This window comes from Nannobrachium achirus (assembly GCF_963921795.1).
Source record: "Nannobrachium achirus genome assembly, chromosome: 10".
Taxonomy (NCBI): Eukaryota; Metazoa; Chordata; class Actinopteri; order Myctophiformes; family Myctophidae; genus Nannobrachium; species Nannobrachium achirus.
In genome coordinates, this window is record NC_137819.1 from 50,593,326 (window position 1) to 50,610,599 (window position 17,274).

At 42.6% G+C, this 17,274-nt stretch overlaps 1 protein-coding gene across 1 annotated transcript in view; it reads right to left on the bottom strand.

The window, feature by feature from the left end:
- The window catches only part of gabbr2 (gamma-aminobutyric acid (GABA) B receptor, 2), a gene marked incomplete at both ends in the record, with an annotated part of 518,953 nt that overhangs the window by 191,914 nt on the left and 309,765 nt on the right, over positions 1-17,274 (bottom strand). The window contains one exon of the mRNA XM_080734444.1: positions 1,980-2,081. Coding sequence (XP_080590570.1) covers positions 1,980-2,081 — 102 coding nt within the window. The remainder of the gene's footprint in view (positions 1-1,979; positions 2,082-17,274) is intronic.

Consider the following 17,274-nt stretch of genomic DNA (forward strand, 5'->3'; position numbering starts at 1 on the left):
CTATACAAGCTCACAACGTGTCACATTCTACAGGTCACAGAGTGTGTCAGGCACCCGGAACTGGTGGCACACAAACCCTGGGTACAAGGATTCACTGCAGGCCCCCCATTAATGTTTTTCATAGGGGGGAGGGGGTTTAACCCATTTAGACTGGGAACGAATTATTACGCATGTGTGTGTGTGTGTGTGTGTGTGTGTGTGTGTGTGTGTGTGTGTGTGTGTGTGTGTGTGTGTGTGTGCATGCGTGTGTGTGTGTGTGTGCGTGTACGTGTGCGTGCGCGCGTGAGTGTGTGAGAAACGGTGTCAAGTGACAGAGAACCGCCTCGCCAAACCCGATGCATGGGCTCAGAAGAAGCTTTAGTCAGAGGCGACGCTGCCATTTACATAATCGTCTCCGTCGGGCGGAAACCTTGTATCTCCAAAACTGTGACTTTTCAGGATCCAAAGTGCCAAAACAAATAGCAAAAGTGGCAGATCTACAAGCTCAATACGCGTTGCCTCGCGCCACGGTTCCAGCTTGCAGATCTGCTGCTTCTGAAGCTTACAGTATGGAGATGAGAGGTTTTCGCACGCGACATCGGCGGTATTTAGCCCTGATCAGGGAAAGCAGGGTGTCAGCTTAAAACGTCAGCCTCGGTACGAGTCACGTACTGTATATTTCATCTTTATCTTCCTCTCTTCACTTCTCTCCTCTCTCTCTCTCTCTCTCTCTCTCTCTCTCTCTCTCTCTCTCTCTCTCTCTCTCTCTCTCTCTCTCTCTCTCTCTCTCCCTCTCTCCCTCCCGTCATCTCTCCTTTGCCTCTATATCTCTGCTTGTTCTTTCTGTCTTGTAGAAGTCAACTCTTTCACATCTCACGTCACATCGCTCTTTGCTCCCATCACCACCCCTATGTTGACTTCCAGATGGAGAAGAGAAGAGAAGAGAAGAGAAGAGAAGAGAAGAGAAGAGAAGAGAAGAAGCTTTAGCCGAATTGTTTCAACGTGAGGGGGAAAAAAGTAATTGATTTATTTTTATAATCAGCCATAATGGATTAATCTGATTGCACGTAGGCCACTATTTTAAACTTTGTCGTACAATGATGTCATGCACCATTGTAGATCGATCATTTTCATGATTAAAAATAGATTATTTTTTATTTGAAATCAATACTTTTTCTTTGTCGCATAAATCGACTATAGAGTCTATAACAAGTTTGATTCAACTGTAATGTCATGCCAACCCAATTGGGCCTTTTCACCCGCAAAGAACCGGTTCTGGTTCTTTCTCCTGTCTATGGGATGAACCAGAGGTGAGCTTTTCCACCGAGAACCGGAGTTGGTTCCGAACCGTAAAAGTTGGTTCCGAAGTAATCCGAACTGGGACCACAAAATCCTTGTTTCCTCTGGTTCAGTCATGGTTCAATCTGGTGGAAATGCAAGCCGGTTCGCAAAAACGAACCAAGGTTCTAAGAAAGTTGAACCGGCACTGGTTCTGGAACCAGTTCTTTGCCGGTGGAACATTTGCTAATGTGGAATGCCCTATTGCCAGGGGTTCCCAAACTTCTTTTGGTTCAGGGCACCCCATAGATACTTTTTTTTTTTCATTCGAGGCACCCCTACATTATTCTCACTCACAGCAACATATTTACGGCATATGTTACTATTACCTTTAGCATAACCGTATGATCTAAGAACATTTTAATCAAAACGATTTAACTTTTGGTTATTAGTTATAGTAAGACGATGACAACATCTGAATGAATTTGTGTTTTACTGAGTAAATCACAATACATGGCACCAGTGCTGCATTTGATGAACTTCTCCGGGCAAAGGAGGCATACTGGTTCAGGGCTTGTAGCATGAATTCCAAATATTAGGCTATCACATTATATCACGGAACCCCTGGACTGTTGTCACGGCACCCACTTTGAAAACCCCTGCCCTATACCACCAGCTATGGGTTATTTCGTGGGCCTTCCCAAAGGCCTCTCAGCTCTCACCTTGAGTTTCTTCACGTTGACACAAGGGTCGTTGGAGAAACTCTCCGTGTCGGCGATCTGGATGTCCGCTTTCTCCAGCTCGTTGGTCAAGTCATTCCTCACCTGGTGGGGGGGGACAGGCAGACAGACAGACAGACAGACAGACAGACAGACAGACAGACAGACAGACAGACAGACAAGACATAATAAGCACGGTGACCACCTGCACTTCAATGGAACAAGGGGCGTTGTTTAGTCGTTATGCCAATAGGATATATGCACATACTCCATTTTGTTCTACTTCCGGGTGTCTTTCGACTTCCTTCACAGGTGTTACTGATGATACTAATTAAGGCTCTGTTTGATTTATTGTACAGTTAATTTCAAGGACCCCCATAACTCTGTACAAATGGAAGCAAATGGACCCGCACTTGTACACTCTCAGAGTTATAAACCTGTATGGGGACATTTGGGACCCACTCAAGGACACTTTGAGACCCACTGGTGTAGCAGAGTGTTTCCAGTGAGCCAACATGCACAATATCAGCACCCTGACTCTGTTTGACTAGAATGGAACAGAGCCTCCATTAGTATCATTGGTAACACCTGTGAAGGAAGGCGAATGACACCCGGATGTAGAACAAAATGGTGTGTGTGCATGTACCCTATTGATTCCTCCCCACGCACATGTGTGTTGTCACAGCAGTTGTATCCTACTGACTCACCTGCCAGTGAGGAGACGTTTTTTATAAAAAATAATGACATAATAGAGGTTTAACACTGAAGCAATAAGCCACAAGAGGCATGTGGTTACCTGGTATTTTATAACGGCTGAGAGGCATGATGAGACATGATGTCTCCAACCCCCACGTGGATTATAGTCTCATATATCACAGCAATTAAAGGGAAACCAGCCAACCAGAAGGAACAGAACAAGCTGTTTTAGGATCATGATTTTAACACAGAGGACTTTGTTGCATAATTATCAGATGCCTGAAGAAGGTCCCACGACCGAAATCTTGCATTAAAATAAGATATCTGCACCGTGTGAAGCTGCTGTTTGTTCAGCTCCAGCACTTCATCTTAAGTTTTTGTCAACAGTTTACTCTATTTTGGTTGCATAATTATCATAAAAGGTTTGCAGCTGTATACTATAGCTTGCTCTGCTAACTTTATCGTCACATCACTTGATGACAGGGTTGAAAAGAAATAAAAGAGAGCTGTCAACATTTCAGTTACAGTTAGAGTTATATTAGGGAAAGAGAGAAAGTTAAAAGAACCCAGAACAAGTCAAATAACAGGAAGGCACAGTCAAATAAAATATGCACTACAAAGCTATTGAACCTGTCTAAGACAAGACCCTAAACCGAACTCTTCCTACATTAGTATATGCTTCAGCTTCAGTGATACTTGTATTCTTATTATATAACAAGTCCCAATGACTGCTTGTATTTGTAATAGTTAGTGACAAATAAAACCTTGTAAGTAGACCTATACATGAGGTGCATGATTTAAAAACTGAACACAAACAGTCACACAAAGAAAATTAGTTATTTATTTTTTTGTTTAGTAACAAAGTTACTCTTCGGGTAAGGCATAATAAGCCTGGGCTTCAGCCAACACCTTTTGGGTGGCACCTCTGTATTTGCAAACTAAACTGTACTATCTATTTATGTTATGTTAAAGCATTGAAATAAACTATTCATTCATTCATTCATTCATGGAAGGCAGAAATTGTTGTTGTCGGGCAGAAATCTCTTATCTCCATATTTAGTGTGTTGCCCTAACAACCAACTTTATTATTCAAGAGTGACCAGAAGTTTGGCGCACGCTATTTCGACCGATTTCATCGGAAATCGTGCAGAATCATTTTCTGTAGAGAAAAGTTGTATAGTTTAATTGATATTAATTTATAATTTTCCCCATTGACTTATATATCCATATCCTTATCCATATGCAGATGTGCCATTTCAAAACTTCACACGTCCTGCCATTGGCAAGACAGTAGATTTTCAGTGGATTCGCAGAACATTGAGCTTGTATCAATGTATCAGCTATTTTTGTTATTTTCATGACCTTCTCTGACTTTGAAGTCTAAATCTACCTATGAAGATGGGTCCTGCCTTTCAATAGCAATGGAGTGGTTTCTTGCCATTTGCGAGTTTCTGCAAAAATACGCTCCATTCTCCATAAATTTTTTAAAGGCAAAACAGGGAAAGAAACCTGTGGAAAAAATGCATTTGCAGGAAATCTTCAGGAAAAGAGCAGTAAGAACGGAACATACTGTATGTACTGTATGGACATATAGCCGATCTACGTTGTGACTTCAAAAAGCAATATCTCCTCCTGAGCAAACTGGGGGTCTTCAACAGGGGGTCTGGGACCCCTAGGGGGTCCTCAGAGTTACTACAGGGGGTCCCCCAAATCTTTGTGTGGTAGAAACCCTTTTCTCCTTTTTTATATTAACCACTTGAACCCTAGCGTCCATATTCATAGAACTCTAGACAAAAATAGCAGATCGGCTATTTTCGGCAAAGAGGTTTGGTGTAGAGGGGGAAAAGAGCAGACTAAGTACTGAGTGAAGGTCAAGTTTATGAAGTATTGACGGTTCAAGTGGTTAATTATCTGAAAACACAAATCTACATGAATCCAAAATACACGATGATTGTGCTGTCAAACAATGAAACTATATGGAATCTATGAGAAGGATGTGGGGGTCCCTGCTTCATCTTTCTCTTAACTAAAGTGTTAGGGTCCTTAGCCTGAAAACGTTGAAGACCCCTGCTCTATTAGATAGATCATGGTAAACATTTCAGCACTTGTGAAGCTTCCAAGTGACACCCGAGTCATTTCAATCAGTCGTTGACTTCACTTTGGCAAGAAAGGAAAAAAAGGTACTGGTGTGTTATTGTGTTCTGTGCCTCTGTCAGTGGAACATGTTATAGAAATGCTTCTCAATGGAGAAACACGGTCTCCGTTTCGCCATCCTCGAGTACAACAACCACAATCTGTGGTATAAAGAGTAGTTCTTCAAGACGGAACACCTCGGAGCGGTGGGGGGATTCATCGTAGAGTCAGGGGCGTCACATGGGGGGGCAGTGGAACTGAGTTACTAGGGCCCAAGGTGGAGGGGCCTTAATTATTTAGCTATTGAAAAATAGCAGATATACAAGCTCAAGTGCCGCACTGCGAACTTGCAGATCTGCCATTTATGAAAAGTCGTGAAAATGTGTGCATAATCTTTGAATATATGTATTTTTTAAGCGAGCATTTGTTACAAAACTTTTGCTTCTGGTGGGGGTCCCTGGAACTAAATATTTTTTAGATGGGAAACATAGGTTTTTCAGAAGACCTTAAAAGGATTTGAAATATTCAAAGACTTGCACAAATGTTCACATCTTCAAAAATAGCAGCTCTACAAGCTTGCAGCGCGGCACTCGGTGCCGCGCTGTGAGCTTGTAGATCAGCTATTTTTCAACAGTTAAAGCACAAAACAGTGCGTAATAATAATGCGTTCCCAGTCTAAGGGGGCCCGCGGTGAATCCTTGTACTCCAGGGCCCAGAATTTGGTGTGACACCCCTGCGTAATGCGTATAGTACTAGAGTACTGCTTCACACCCATCACTTTGATTCCTCTTAAATCAGAACGATTCGTCACGATCACTCCTAGCGCGTTAGAAGCTGCAGTCGCGGCTGAGCGGCTCCCGTTTTCAGTGTGGGAATGCGGGGAGGGGAGGGGTGTGTGTGTGTGTGTGTGTGGGGGGGGGGGGGGGGGTGTTGCATGTATCCCATGCAGTCATCTTGGGCCCGGTAATCCCAGAGACGAAGAAGCGGGAGGCGCATTTACAGTATAAGGCGCACAACGCGAGGCACTACTGGAAGACGTTCCTCTATACCTGCTGCAGTGCGAGCTTTGATGTATGGAGTTAGGGGGGGGGAAGGGGGGGGGAAGGGGGGGGGTGGGGGGCGTTGGAGAAGAAGGAGAACAGAGACATCCCACCGAGACGGAGAGCCTGCAGGTGGTTTATCACCCCATTCTCTCTCTCTCTCGCTTGCTCGCTCTCTCTCGCGTGCGCACGCACGCACACGCACAGTAATGCTATACTTGTGAGGACATCAATAATGTAGGACGCCACTTTGACCCCACTTATGAGAAACAATGCTCTAAATCAGGGGTCTTCAACGTTTTCAGGCCAAGGACCCCTTGGCTCTGAGAGAGATGAAGCAGTGACCCCCACTACATATATTTTCCCTCTATACCAAACCTCTGTGCCAAAACATAGCAGATCTACAAGCTTACAACGCCTCTTGTGAGCCTGTAGATCTGCTTTTTGGCTAATGTTCCACTAAGAATAGGGATGATAGGGTTCAAGTATGTTGACACAAAGATTTGGCGGACCCCCTGTAGTAACTCTGGGAACCCCCTGCTCTAAATAACCAATCCTAACCCCACAAGTTAGGATTAATGGTATACGAAGCATCCATTTCTGTTCTGAAAATACTCTCCAGTCCCCACAATGCCTTGTTTCTCAAATTCTACTACACATGTGGGCACATGGTGCCGCTATAGGCAGGGAGGGACCCCTGGCATGGAGGCTGGGTGCATGTTGAGACGTCAGAGGGTGTTGGCCATATATATGTTTGCAAAGACACACAGAGGTGACATACGTCATGACGACGAGTTGAGGCCAAACACAATCACCTTGTTGTCACTGTCGTGCAGAAACCTCGTATCTCCAAGTTTCAAATTTCAATTTGTTTTCGTAAGGTAAAGCACTGCTTCATCACACAAGGCCGTCGCACAAAAGTAGTGAAAACAGCCGATCTACAAGCACACAACGCCTCGCGGTGCGAGGCGTTGTGTGCTTGTAGATCGGCTGTTTTCATTAGTTTAAATCATTTTAAAAATGATAAATACAAAACAAACGTTTTTTTTTAGACATACAAAGGTTTCCACCCGGCTACAACATTGTGTTTGTGTGTACCAGGGACAGAAATCACCTGGAGACATTTCATCGTACAGGATGTACAGTCTGTATAACTGAAGCAGACATACCACACCAACATTTAGTTTGTTATTATCATTATGAGTGAGAGACAAACATCCTTCTCACCACAGCTGTACATACAGTACAGAGGGGCCAACCTACGGTAGATACATTTCATTTTAGAACATTTTCCATGGTCTCTAGTTTCCGCCCAGTCCTCCCAAGCCCCCAGACACAAGGGGGAGGGCTGAAGCCAAATTGACATGGTGGCCGTTTGAGGTAGGCTACTGCAGCTTTTTTACAGATGGGGCCGGAAACATGAACACGCATCTAGGCTTCTTTGTATTGACTGCACGTTCTTAGTGAAAGTGCTCGTTCATGACTTGGAGCCCCAGCGCATCCATGAACACAAACTATGACGCAAAACGCCTCACTTGCGTCAAATGCGTCACTTTGCACAACCAGAAGAAGGGGTGAAATTTGGCCTCATGCGCTGGGTGAGCAACTCAATGCAAGTGTACGGGCGGGGATATCTGGTGCCCTCTCTATTCTTCTTATAACTCTATGAGTCCTCCCTAAAGGCCCTGAGAGTCAAGGGCCCCGGTCCCCGGCCCCACTGGCCCAAATCCGTCCTTGGTACCATATGGTCTCATACGCTGTAGATTACAGTTACAAGGACAGAACACACGCACGCACGCACGCACGCACGCACGCACGCACGCACGCACGCACGCACGCACGCACACACAGACATTTTGTGTGTCCATTTTGACTTTTCTCCCGTGCCCTTACGACGAGATGAGCTGACGCCATTATATTCAAAGCAGTAACATTTAACATTTTATTATCACATTATAAAATGCATAATGTACACACATAAAAATGGAAATGGGTGTCTGTTAAAATAGATATGGCCTTTCTTAAGAGTTATATTAGGGAAAGACTTTCTTAAGTGACAGCGCCGTGGTCAGGGTGCTCTGCAGGGGCAGCTGTTCCAGCTTGCATATGGCCCTGGGCCAACCGCCCTTCAACAAAACCCAATGGTGGAGAGTTACCATAATACTTAAAGGGGCACTTCACCACTTTTCAACCTATGTTCATATAATTGGTCCTCACTCAAAAATAGCTTTTTTCTTTTTTTTCTTTTTTTTTTCTCAGAGGAGGGCTGTGGGCAGGTCAGAAACCCATAGTCTTGTGACATCATCGATTGCCAATCCAGCTTATAGAAACTGCAGGCTTTCTATTCCTGAAAAGTTGCAATTTTAAAGTGGAAGCCATTGTTCTCGCGATAATAAAAATCTTTTTTTTTTTTTTTTTTTTTCAAAAATATTGATTAATTTTTTTTTTTGGGAAAATTATGATGTCACAAGACGATGGATTCTGAACTTCCCACAGCTCTCCTAGGAGACTTGGACTGGATAGAATTTTTTTTTTGATATTTTATCATGAACATTAGTGAGGACCTATTATATGAAGACAGGTTGAAAAGTGGTGAACTACTCCTTTAAGTAAAGTACTAACACTTTGACTGCCATTATTTTTTATATCAAACTACTGTAGATTACTGTCACCTTTTACCTATTGTTTTTACCCGATTTCCGAGGGCTCCGGGTACACACCATGTGTCCATTATGTACATGGGAGGTCCCGGTCACGGGAGACAAACGTCTTTTCTTTCACATGGAAAAGAAAAAATACAACCGCGATGATCTGTGCATAAGTTATGGTCCATAGAAAAGGGTTATATCAATTTTTCTGCAGTCATGATGAATCATAGAGTATATAGTAGAGAACAGATAGCCCCGCCCCCAGCTATTCATTTCAATGAAGTTACTCAGTGGCGTTTTGAAGCATGCGGAAGTAGCTGAATCCAGGTGCATTGTGGGGGAATTGGATCATCTGGATGATCCAATTTTTCTTACGTAGACGAACGTCTTACGTCACGACCGTCACGAACGTCAAACAACATCCATTGAACCCCATAACAGACCCCAGCGGCACGCTCTTTTGCTCAAATACAAGTGATATAGGATATCCTGACTACATTATTTTGCGAGGCATCATGGGAAACTGAGTCTTTTCCTCACTCCCGCCCGTGGTAGAGCGATGGCTATTGTTTACAACGGTAACACGCTAAGACAATCCTGGAGCCATGGCAGTTTTTTTTTTTTTTTTCTCAATCTGTATTCTGAGCAGTGTTCTTTATTTGGGTTCCCACTATGCCAGATAATTGTAGTGTGGTGCCAGATGCCAGATGTGTGGTGCCAGGTGCCAGATGCCCTGTTGCCAAGCTGTAAAAATGTATGAGCTATGAGGTATACTTTACTTCAATTTTGGACTACCACTACGCTACAGTGCGTGTCTGAAGCAAATATTGTACTTTTTACCACACTACAATTATTTGAAAACCTTAGTTGCTAGTAAGACGCCCTAAGGGCGAGAAGCGATCTCCATATATGGGCATAAAATCTCCATATATGGGAATAAAAGGGACGAAATTAATTTGCATGAGTGACTTGCGTCACTGCAACCACAAAGGTCATGAGACTGACACAATAGCTCCATATAACATATCCCTACAGTCGCAACAAGTTACTTTGCAGATTTAGATTATTTTAACATCTAAGACATATATTTTAAACGACCGGAAATGGGACATAACAGTGCGTAGTATGTTGGCGTCATTATAGTGTAGTTTGGCAGGACTTTTTATACATGCAACAGGGTTATTCATTTCTACATTGTGGTAGTGCTACTTTTACCTATAGGTAAAAAAACATCCCAGTAAGCATTTTGAGGTGTATTAGTTGCCTAATAGTCGTGTTTTTATCTTCTACAGTACACCACGCGTTGAAAATCAGTGTTGTAAAGGTCTAGATTTGATATTTTTGACTAGTTGTTTAGTCGGCTATATTTACACGGGTTGCTACATATACCACTATTAGTCGGATACAAAAAGTCTACATTTCGCCGTTAGCGGCCGTCGAAAGTAGTGAAAAGTAGGGCGACGGTGGGATTCGATCCACTAATCTCTGACACTCAAGTCGGCGACGCTATCCACTCAGCCATCAATGCTGATATAATAGTATAGACTTCCTGGCCGTATTAAAAGGTGACATTGCCCACCTGTGTTCATTTTAGTGTAGTGCACATTGTTGAGGAAACTAAATGTTAGCGTGTGTGTGTGTGTGTGTGTGTGTGTGTGTGTGTGTGTGCGCGCGCGTGTGCGTGTGTGTGTGTGTGTACGCCCCGGACTCATTTTTGAAGCTTGTGATTGGCTGAACCGGACGTAGGGAGCGCTCCGTTGTAGTCACTTGGACCGCGCGAGGTGCACCAAAACCCAATTATCATGGCGTTTATCGTGCGCTTGCCCAGGCCGTAAATATAACGATTGCATTCACCACGGCTTCGTAACTCGCGCGGCGCTCCGCCGGCCGCTTGCAATGTCGTGGACAATAACTGAAAACGAGCGCTCTTTGCCGTTTCCATCCATCTTTCCCAGTTGGATCCATAATCACGCGGCACTGCACTGTCTGACTGACAGACGAGGAGTTCATTTCATCGTATATTTTTGTTTTAAAGACTTTATATTGACATTGGTTTAAAAAAAGGCGTTGAAAAGCCGGCTATACAACGACTACACACAGACAAATAGCTTAATGATCGGATGGCTATTGGAATCATTTTACACCAATATTTCGAGATCAGTTCTGCAACGTGGAGTTGTTTTTTTAAAGAAATGTTTATTGAAATATGGATTAAATCTAATTGTCTAAATTCGGTGTAAATATAAACGTTGATACGGCGACTATAATTAGTTGGCTAAATCTCGGCTAGATCTAAACTATACTTAATAATGATCAACGGATATTATAATTATGTTAGTCCAATATTAGGAGATCAGTTAAGCACCTTACTGTTGTTTTTTTTAATAAATTGTTATCGAATCATGGAATAAATTGCAAAGTATATTTTCGGTGTGAATATAACCGGAATCTAGCCGGGTGAAATTAAGGCTAAAAAAAAACTAGTCGTGTAAAAAACGACTATTGCTCAGTGGGATGTAAAACACGGAGCACCCCAGAGAAAGCCTTTATGTGATGTCATCTCAGTGAAAGTGAAACCAGATCAAGAAGGCTGCTGGTAGCGTCGTAATGTCTGCAGGGCTGCCCACATTGTATCATCATGATGAAACTGACTGAAAACACTTAAACCCCATTGAGTTGTTGAGCGGAGTCCTCTACTGTCTTTCAATGTTTCCGCTCTGTTAAAAACAAATATATTCGCTGAAAACAGCCGTTCTACAAGCTTAAACCGTGTTACGACACGTAAAAAAAAAAAAAAAAACACTGTTCCACTGCCTTATGGGAAGTCTGCGAAGACGAAGGGCTTTGGGATCAAACCCTAAAAAGGAAACTATGGATGTATTCTGTCCCATAGCACACCTCTGAGACAGAGCAAGTATAGAAATTGAACCATCTTATAATGAGCATCATTGAAGACCAAATGTAGATATGGTCTGTTAAGTAAAAACTGAATAGTGTCACCCTACTGTATGTGTAACATCATAGCAAGCAACACAGGCATACCATAAACAAGCGACCGCCAGGTCACATAGTTACAGAAACTTTAGAAGGCAATGGTATCCAATCAGGTGGGAATATGGGAAATGGGACAGATCCATGTTGATGACATGACTTTAGACATACTGTGTACCGCTTTGCATGATTTTAGGGCAAAATCTGTAGGAGCAGTGTCCAAAAATGTGTTTTAAAAAAATCAGCCAGATGGTGGCGCTAGATGGGACAGATGCATTTTGATGACATGACTGTAGAGATACTGTGTACCGTTTTGCGTGATTTAAAAAAAATGTGTGTTGCAAGAATCGGCCACATGGTGGTGCTAGAAGAGTGAGAAATGAGGGGTGGAGGTTGTGGTTTGGCAGGCAAGTGTGCAAAGTTTGGCATGGATCGGGGCAATGGTGGCAGAGATATGAGTCGGGGAAAAGTGTGACGTGACGTGACGTGACTGACAGACTGACTGACTGACTGACTGACTGACAGACGGACGGACGGACGGACCGTCGGTGGAGGTTTTGATAGTAATTAGGCTAGTGTTATACTAGCCTAATGTATTACAAGCATAATATTATGATCATAAAGAGATGACACATGCGTCATGACAGATCTGCCACTTTTGAGGCTTTTGTGTGACGCTGTAGTATGATGAAGTAGGGCATTCATTTAAGATTTTTGTTTGTGTTTAAAGTTTAAATATGAAGAACAGAGGTCTCTGCCTGACAGCAACGAGATATATAATTTTCTCTTCTTATATAATTGTCACTGTTAGTCAACACTAAAACAATTCACCTTGGTGATGTGTGAAGACGGCTTTTAAATTATTATTATTATTATTAATGATTTCACGCAAAGCTGAAAAGAGGTTAACTGACGAGGTTAATTGTGTGATAGAAAACCCATTGTGCAAATCTCACCGTTCTGAATTGCCTGGGGGTTTCTATAGCCTGCTTCTGATGCATCTGCCTGTAAGACCAGCTGTTTCTTAAGCACTTAAGCCCCTATCGTCGTTGTCGGGTGAAAACCTTGTATGTCCAAAACCGTTCGTTTGGCATTTTTCATTTAAAAAATGATTTAAACTAGTGAAAACAGCCGATCTACAAGCCTCGCACGGCGAGGCGTTGTGTGCTTGTAGATCTGCTGTTTTCACTACTTTTGTGCGACGGCGTGGTATGATGAAGCTGGGCTTTGCTTTGCGAAAAAATGTACAACTTTGAAACTTGGAGATATGAGGTTTCTGCTCGACAGTGACGATATGCTTTATCCTATGATGAGTGATGAGTGATAGCAGACCAGGTTCCTCCATGGAGCATCACTGTGGATCGCTACTATATTATATTACACCACTATATTAACATTGTTGTATTATACCATTATCTAACATTATTAGTGGCCAAGGCCACGAAGTGGCAAATGGCCACTCATTGATATTGGACTTCATCATCATAACTATTATTATTATTATTCCGACACTTTTGCTCTAGCGGCTAGACCGTGCAGTCGCTTTTTACGAAACTCGGCAGTATGGCAGAGGACTATGCCAAATGGCTAAAACGCGAAGCTCGCAACAATCGGCCAAAGGGTGGCGCTGTAGGAAGCCTTCGAAAGTGCAAACTTTGAACTGGTGTAGCTCATGCCCTGTTTCAGGTACAGCAATGAAACCTGTATACACTTATGCGTCTCCTCATGCCGAACAACTTTTACGCTCTGACTTTTGACCTCTGACCTTTACCTCTCCCACAATTTTGAATTATATGAAAAACAGTCAAAATCTATCTCCTCCTGGGATTTTCGCGTAACGTGCGCGAAACTTTTTTTACATGAACTTTGGACCAACACGGTCATCGCACAGCGCCCGGATTTTCTTTAAAGCGAAACATTATTTTTTAATAATTCACTGTATAATGCAGTTTCATGCAAATTATTCTTCTGCCTCTAAATCATACATGCAAAGTGACACGTTCATGGCAGTATGGCAGAGGACTATGCCAAACGGCTAAAACGCGAAGCTCGCAACAATCGGCCAAAGGATGGCGCTGTAGGAAGCCTTCGAAAGTACAAACTTTGAACTGGTGTAGCTCATGCCCTGTTTCAGGTACAGCAATGAAACCTGTATACACTTATGCGTCTCCTCATGCCGAACAACTTTCACGCTCTGACTTTTGACCTCTGACCTTTACCTCTCCCACAATTTTGAATTATATGAAAAACAGTCAAAATCTATCTCCTGGGATTTTCGCGTAACGTGCGCGAAACTTTTTTTACATGAACTTTGGACCAACGCGGTCATCGCACAGCGGCCGGATTTTCTTTAAAGCGAAACATTATTTTTTAATAATTCACTGTATAATGCAGTTTCATGCAAATTATTCCTCTGCCTCTAAATCATACATGCAAAGTGACACGTTCATGGCATTTGGCAAATATGTAGTGGGTTAGTCCAAATATCACTGAAAGCAATCTTACTCCAATTGGCCAAAGGGGGGCGCTATACGAAGCGTTTGAAAACTCAAACTTTAAAGGGGCATAAGTCATGCCTCGTTTTGTTTGAAGACATGCAACTTGGTTACACGCGTGCCTTGACTCAAGCGGAAGCCATCCGTGTCTTTGTTAAGTACGCTCCGTCCTTAGATTTTCTGCCATTTTGAGCAGTTTGTAAAACACCCGCTTTTATTCCGGAACTTTCGCGTCACGTGCACGGAACCTTTTTTACATGAACTTTGGACCAATATCTAAAGATCTGTCAGATCGGATTTTTTTAAAATTTAAACATGCTTTTTTAATAATTCAATGAATATTGCAAGTTTTATGCAAATTATTCTTCTGCCTCTAAAACATACATGCAAAGTAAAATTTTCATGATGAACTACTGTAGAGGGTTAGTCCAAATATCACTGAAACCAATCTTACCCCAATTGGCCAAAGGGGGGCGCTATATCATTTTGAAAGAAGGCGTCAAGTACATTACATGAAACTTTTTCTTTTTTCTTTTCTTTTTTTTTTAAAATTACAGGTCCATTATGTGTGACTGCAGTAGTGTAGTGGGCAGTGCCTGTGCCTGGTATACGAATGGTTGAGTGTTCAAACCCCATGTCGGGTTGAGTTGACGTTAACATCCTGGATGCCCATGGCATGTGCGTATGTCAAACTCTTTAATGTTGACACGTCTGATCTAACTCCAGATCAAGTTCATGTTTAAAATGAGCCCTTCTCTACCGGCTGTTTTGAGTAAAAGAAAATATGATCACTCGAAAATGTCAGAAATACTCAGATTACATTTACTCAGATTGATTTCACCCCAAGCCTCCAAAATATAAAAAAGAAATCAATAAAATCAAGGCACTCAGCCTACATAGAACTTTTTTTTTAAACAAACATGGTTAACAGATCCTGTGGCTGCCTAGTGTAGTGGTCAGGGCACATGCCTTACATGCAGAAGCTCGTTGGATCGAATCCCACCTGGGGCTTGTATAAGCATAAAACCATGACATAAATCCTGAAACCTGAAACAAGCATTATAATACAAACTGTCATGTCTACACCTATGTTGTGATTTCCAAGGATTGCGATGATACCATGTACCAGCTCAGTGGTCTAGTGGTTTGAGTGTCTGCCCTGAGACTGGGAGATCTGGGTTCAAACCCGGGTTGCGTCATACCAAAGATTCAAAAAAATGGGACCCAGTTCCTCCCTGCTTGAAACTCAACATCTAGGGTTGGATTGGGGGTAACTCCCTGCGACATACTAGCGTCATGTCCAGGGGGTGTACTTGTACAACAAGTTACCTTACGCTACAGAAACAGGAGATAGGCTCCTGCCCTATGAGATTCATAGCCTGGCCGATTCATATTAGTCGAGGACCCACATGGCCAGAAGCTCAAAGAAAAGAGGGGTACCTGTGATTTTCTGCCGTACTTTTTATTTCAGTTTTATCTATTAGGTTGGTCATTAAGGTCCACAGAATGAGAGGCCTGCTCTGCCGGAAACATCGCGAAAAAAAGCTATGGCCATTTGTATATTCACTGTCCCATTGACTCCACTAGAAATATTAAAAAAAGAAAAAAAGTCTGCTTTAATTAGCATGTGAGGGGTCAAATTAGGGATTCCTCGTGATTCTGAATCCATTGCAAGCATTTGTTTTGCATGAAAAACATTCCTTGGGCAAGATATCAACCCCCCAAAACAGTCAAAAGTGATGAGTCATCACTTTTTTTCCACTTTTCACAGTTTTGGGCTGCCGAAAAGTAACCCAAGCAATGTTTTTTATGCAAAACAAATGCTTGCAATGGATTCAGAATCATGAAGAACCCCTAATTTGACCCCTCACATGCTAACTAAAGCAGATGTTTTTTATTTTTTTAATATTTCTAGTGGAGTCAATGGGACAGTGAATATACAAATGGCCATAACTTTTTTTCGCGATGTTTCCGGCAGAGCAGGCCTCTCATTCTGTGGACCTTAATGACCAAACGAATAGATAAAACAGAAATAAAAAGTACGGCAGAAAATCACAGGTCCCCTCCCATTTTGGGGACTGGGTCCCCGACTATATGGTCTTCATAGCTCAGCAAGTCTTACTATGTACATCATCAAACTGTCCAGGTGCATAGTATCACAGTTTTTTTTTTATGTCTGTTGCATATAGGCCTACAGTCTTTTGCATACATGTTGTGTGTCCCCCAACCCCCCTTGATGCGTATTTTAATATCCGCCATTACTAAATAATGTATTTTGCATCATAAATCCTGAAACAAGCATTATAATACAAACTGTCATGTCTACACCTATGTTGTGATTTCCAAGGATTGCAACGATATCATGTACCAGCTCAGTGGCCTAGTGGTTTGAGTGTCTGCCCTGAGACTGGGAGATCCAGGTTCAAACCCCGCTCGCGTCATACCAAAGATTCTAAAAAATTGTACCCAGTGCCTCCCTGCTTGAAACTCAGAATCAGGGGTTGGAATGGGGGAATTTACCTGTGACATGCTAGCGTCATGTCCAGGGGGTGTACTTGTACATCAAGTTGCCTTATGCTACAGAAATGAGATATAGCCGTGCCGATTCATATGATCTTCATAGCTCAGCAAGGCTTACTATGTACAGTACATAATCAAACTGTCCAGGTGCATAGTGTCACAGTTTTTTATGTCTGTTGCATATAGGCCTACAGTCTTTTGCATACATGTTGTGTAGAGGCCAATTTGTGCTTTTACCTATAACCACCGATTCGTTTAAAACTTTGTATGCACACTTCCCAGAGGCCAAGGAAAAACCTGTGCCCTGCATTTTTCACATCTGCCATTTATAGCGCCACCAGAAGGCCGACTTACAGTATGTAAAACACATTCTTCGATATTACTCCTTCAGATTTTATCCGAAAATCACACAAATCAGTACACAGTATCTCTACAGTGATGTAATCATGACGGATTTGTCAGATATCATATTCTATCTAAATGGCTAACATTGAATTCCAAGGTTTGCAGGATTGCTCCTTTTTAAACAAAATGTCTCAAACGCAGCCTGCTATGTGTGTGAGATTTTGCACACACATTCCCACTAGGCCAAGGAACAGATGCCACCCTTCTCACATTGGCCTGTTATAGCGCCACCAGCGGGTAAATTTTTGCAAAACACATTTTTGGAACAAAATGCTTCAAATCCCGCATGCAGCGTCCGATTGCCGTGAAAGGCCCAAGAACACGTGGCACCCTTTTCACTTTGGCCTATTATAGAGTCACCACTAGGCCA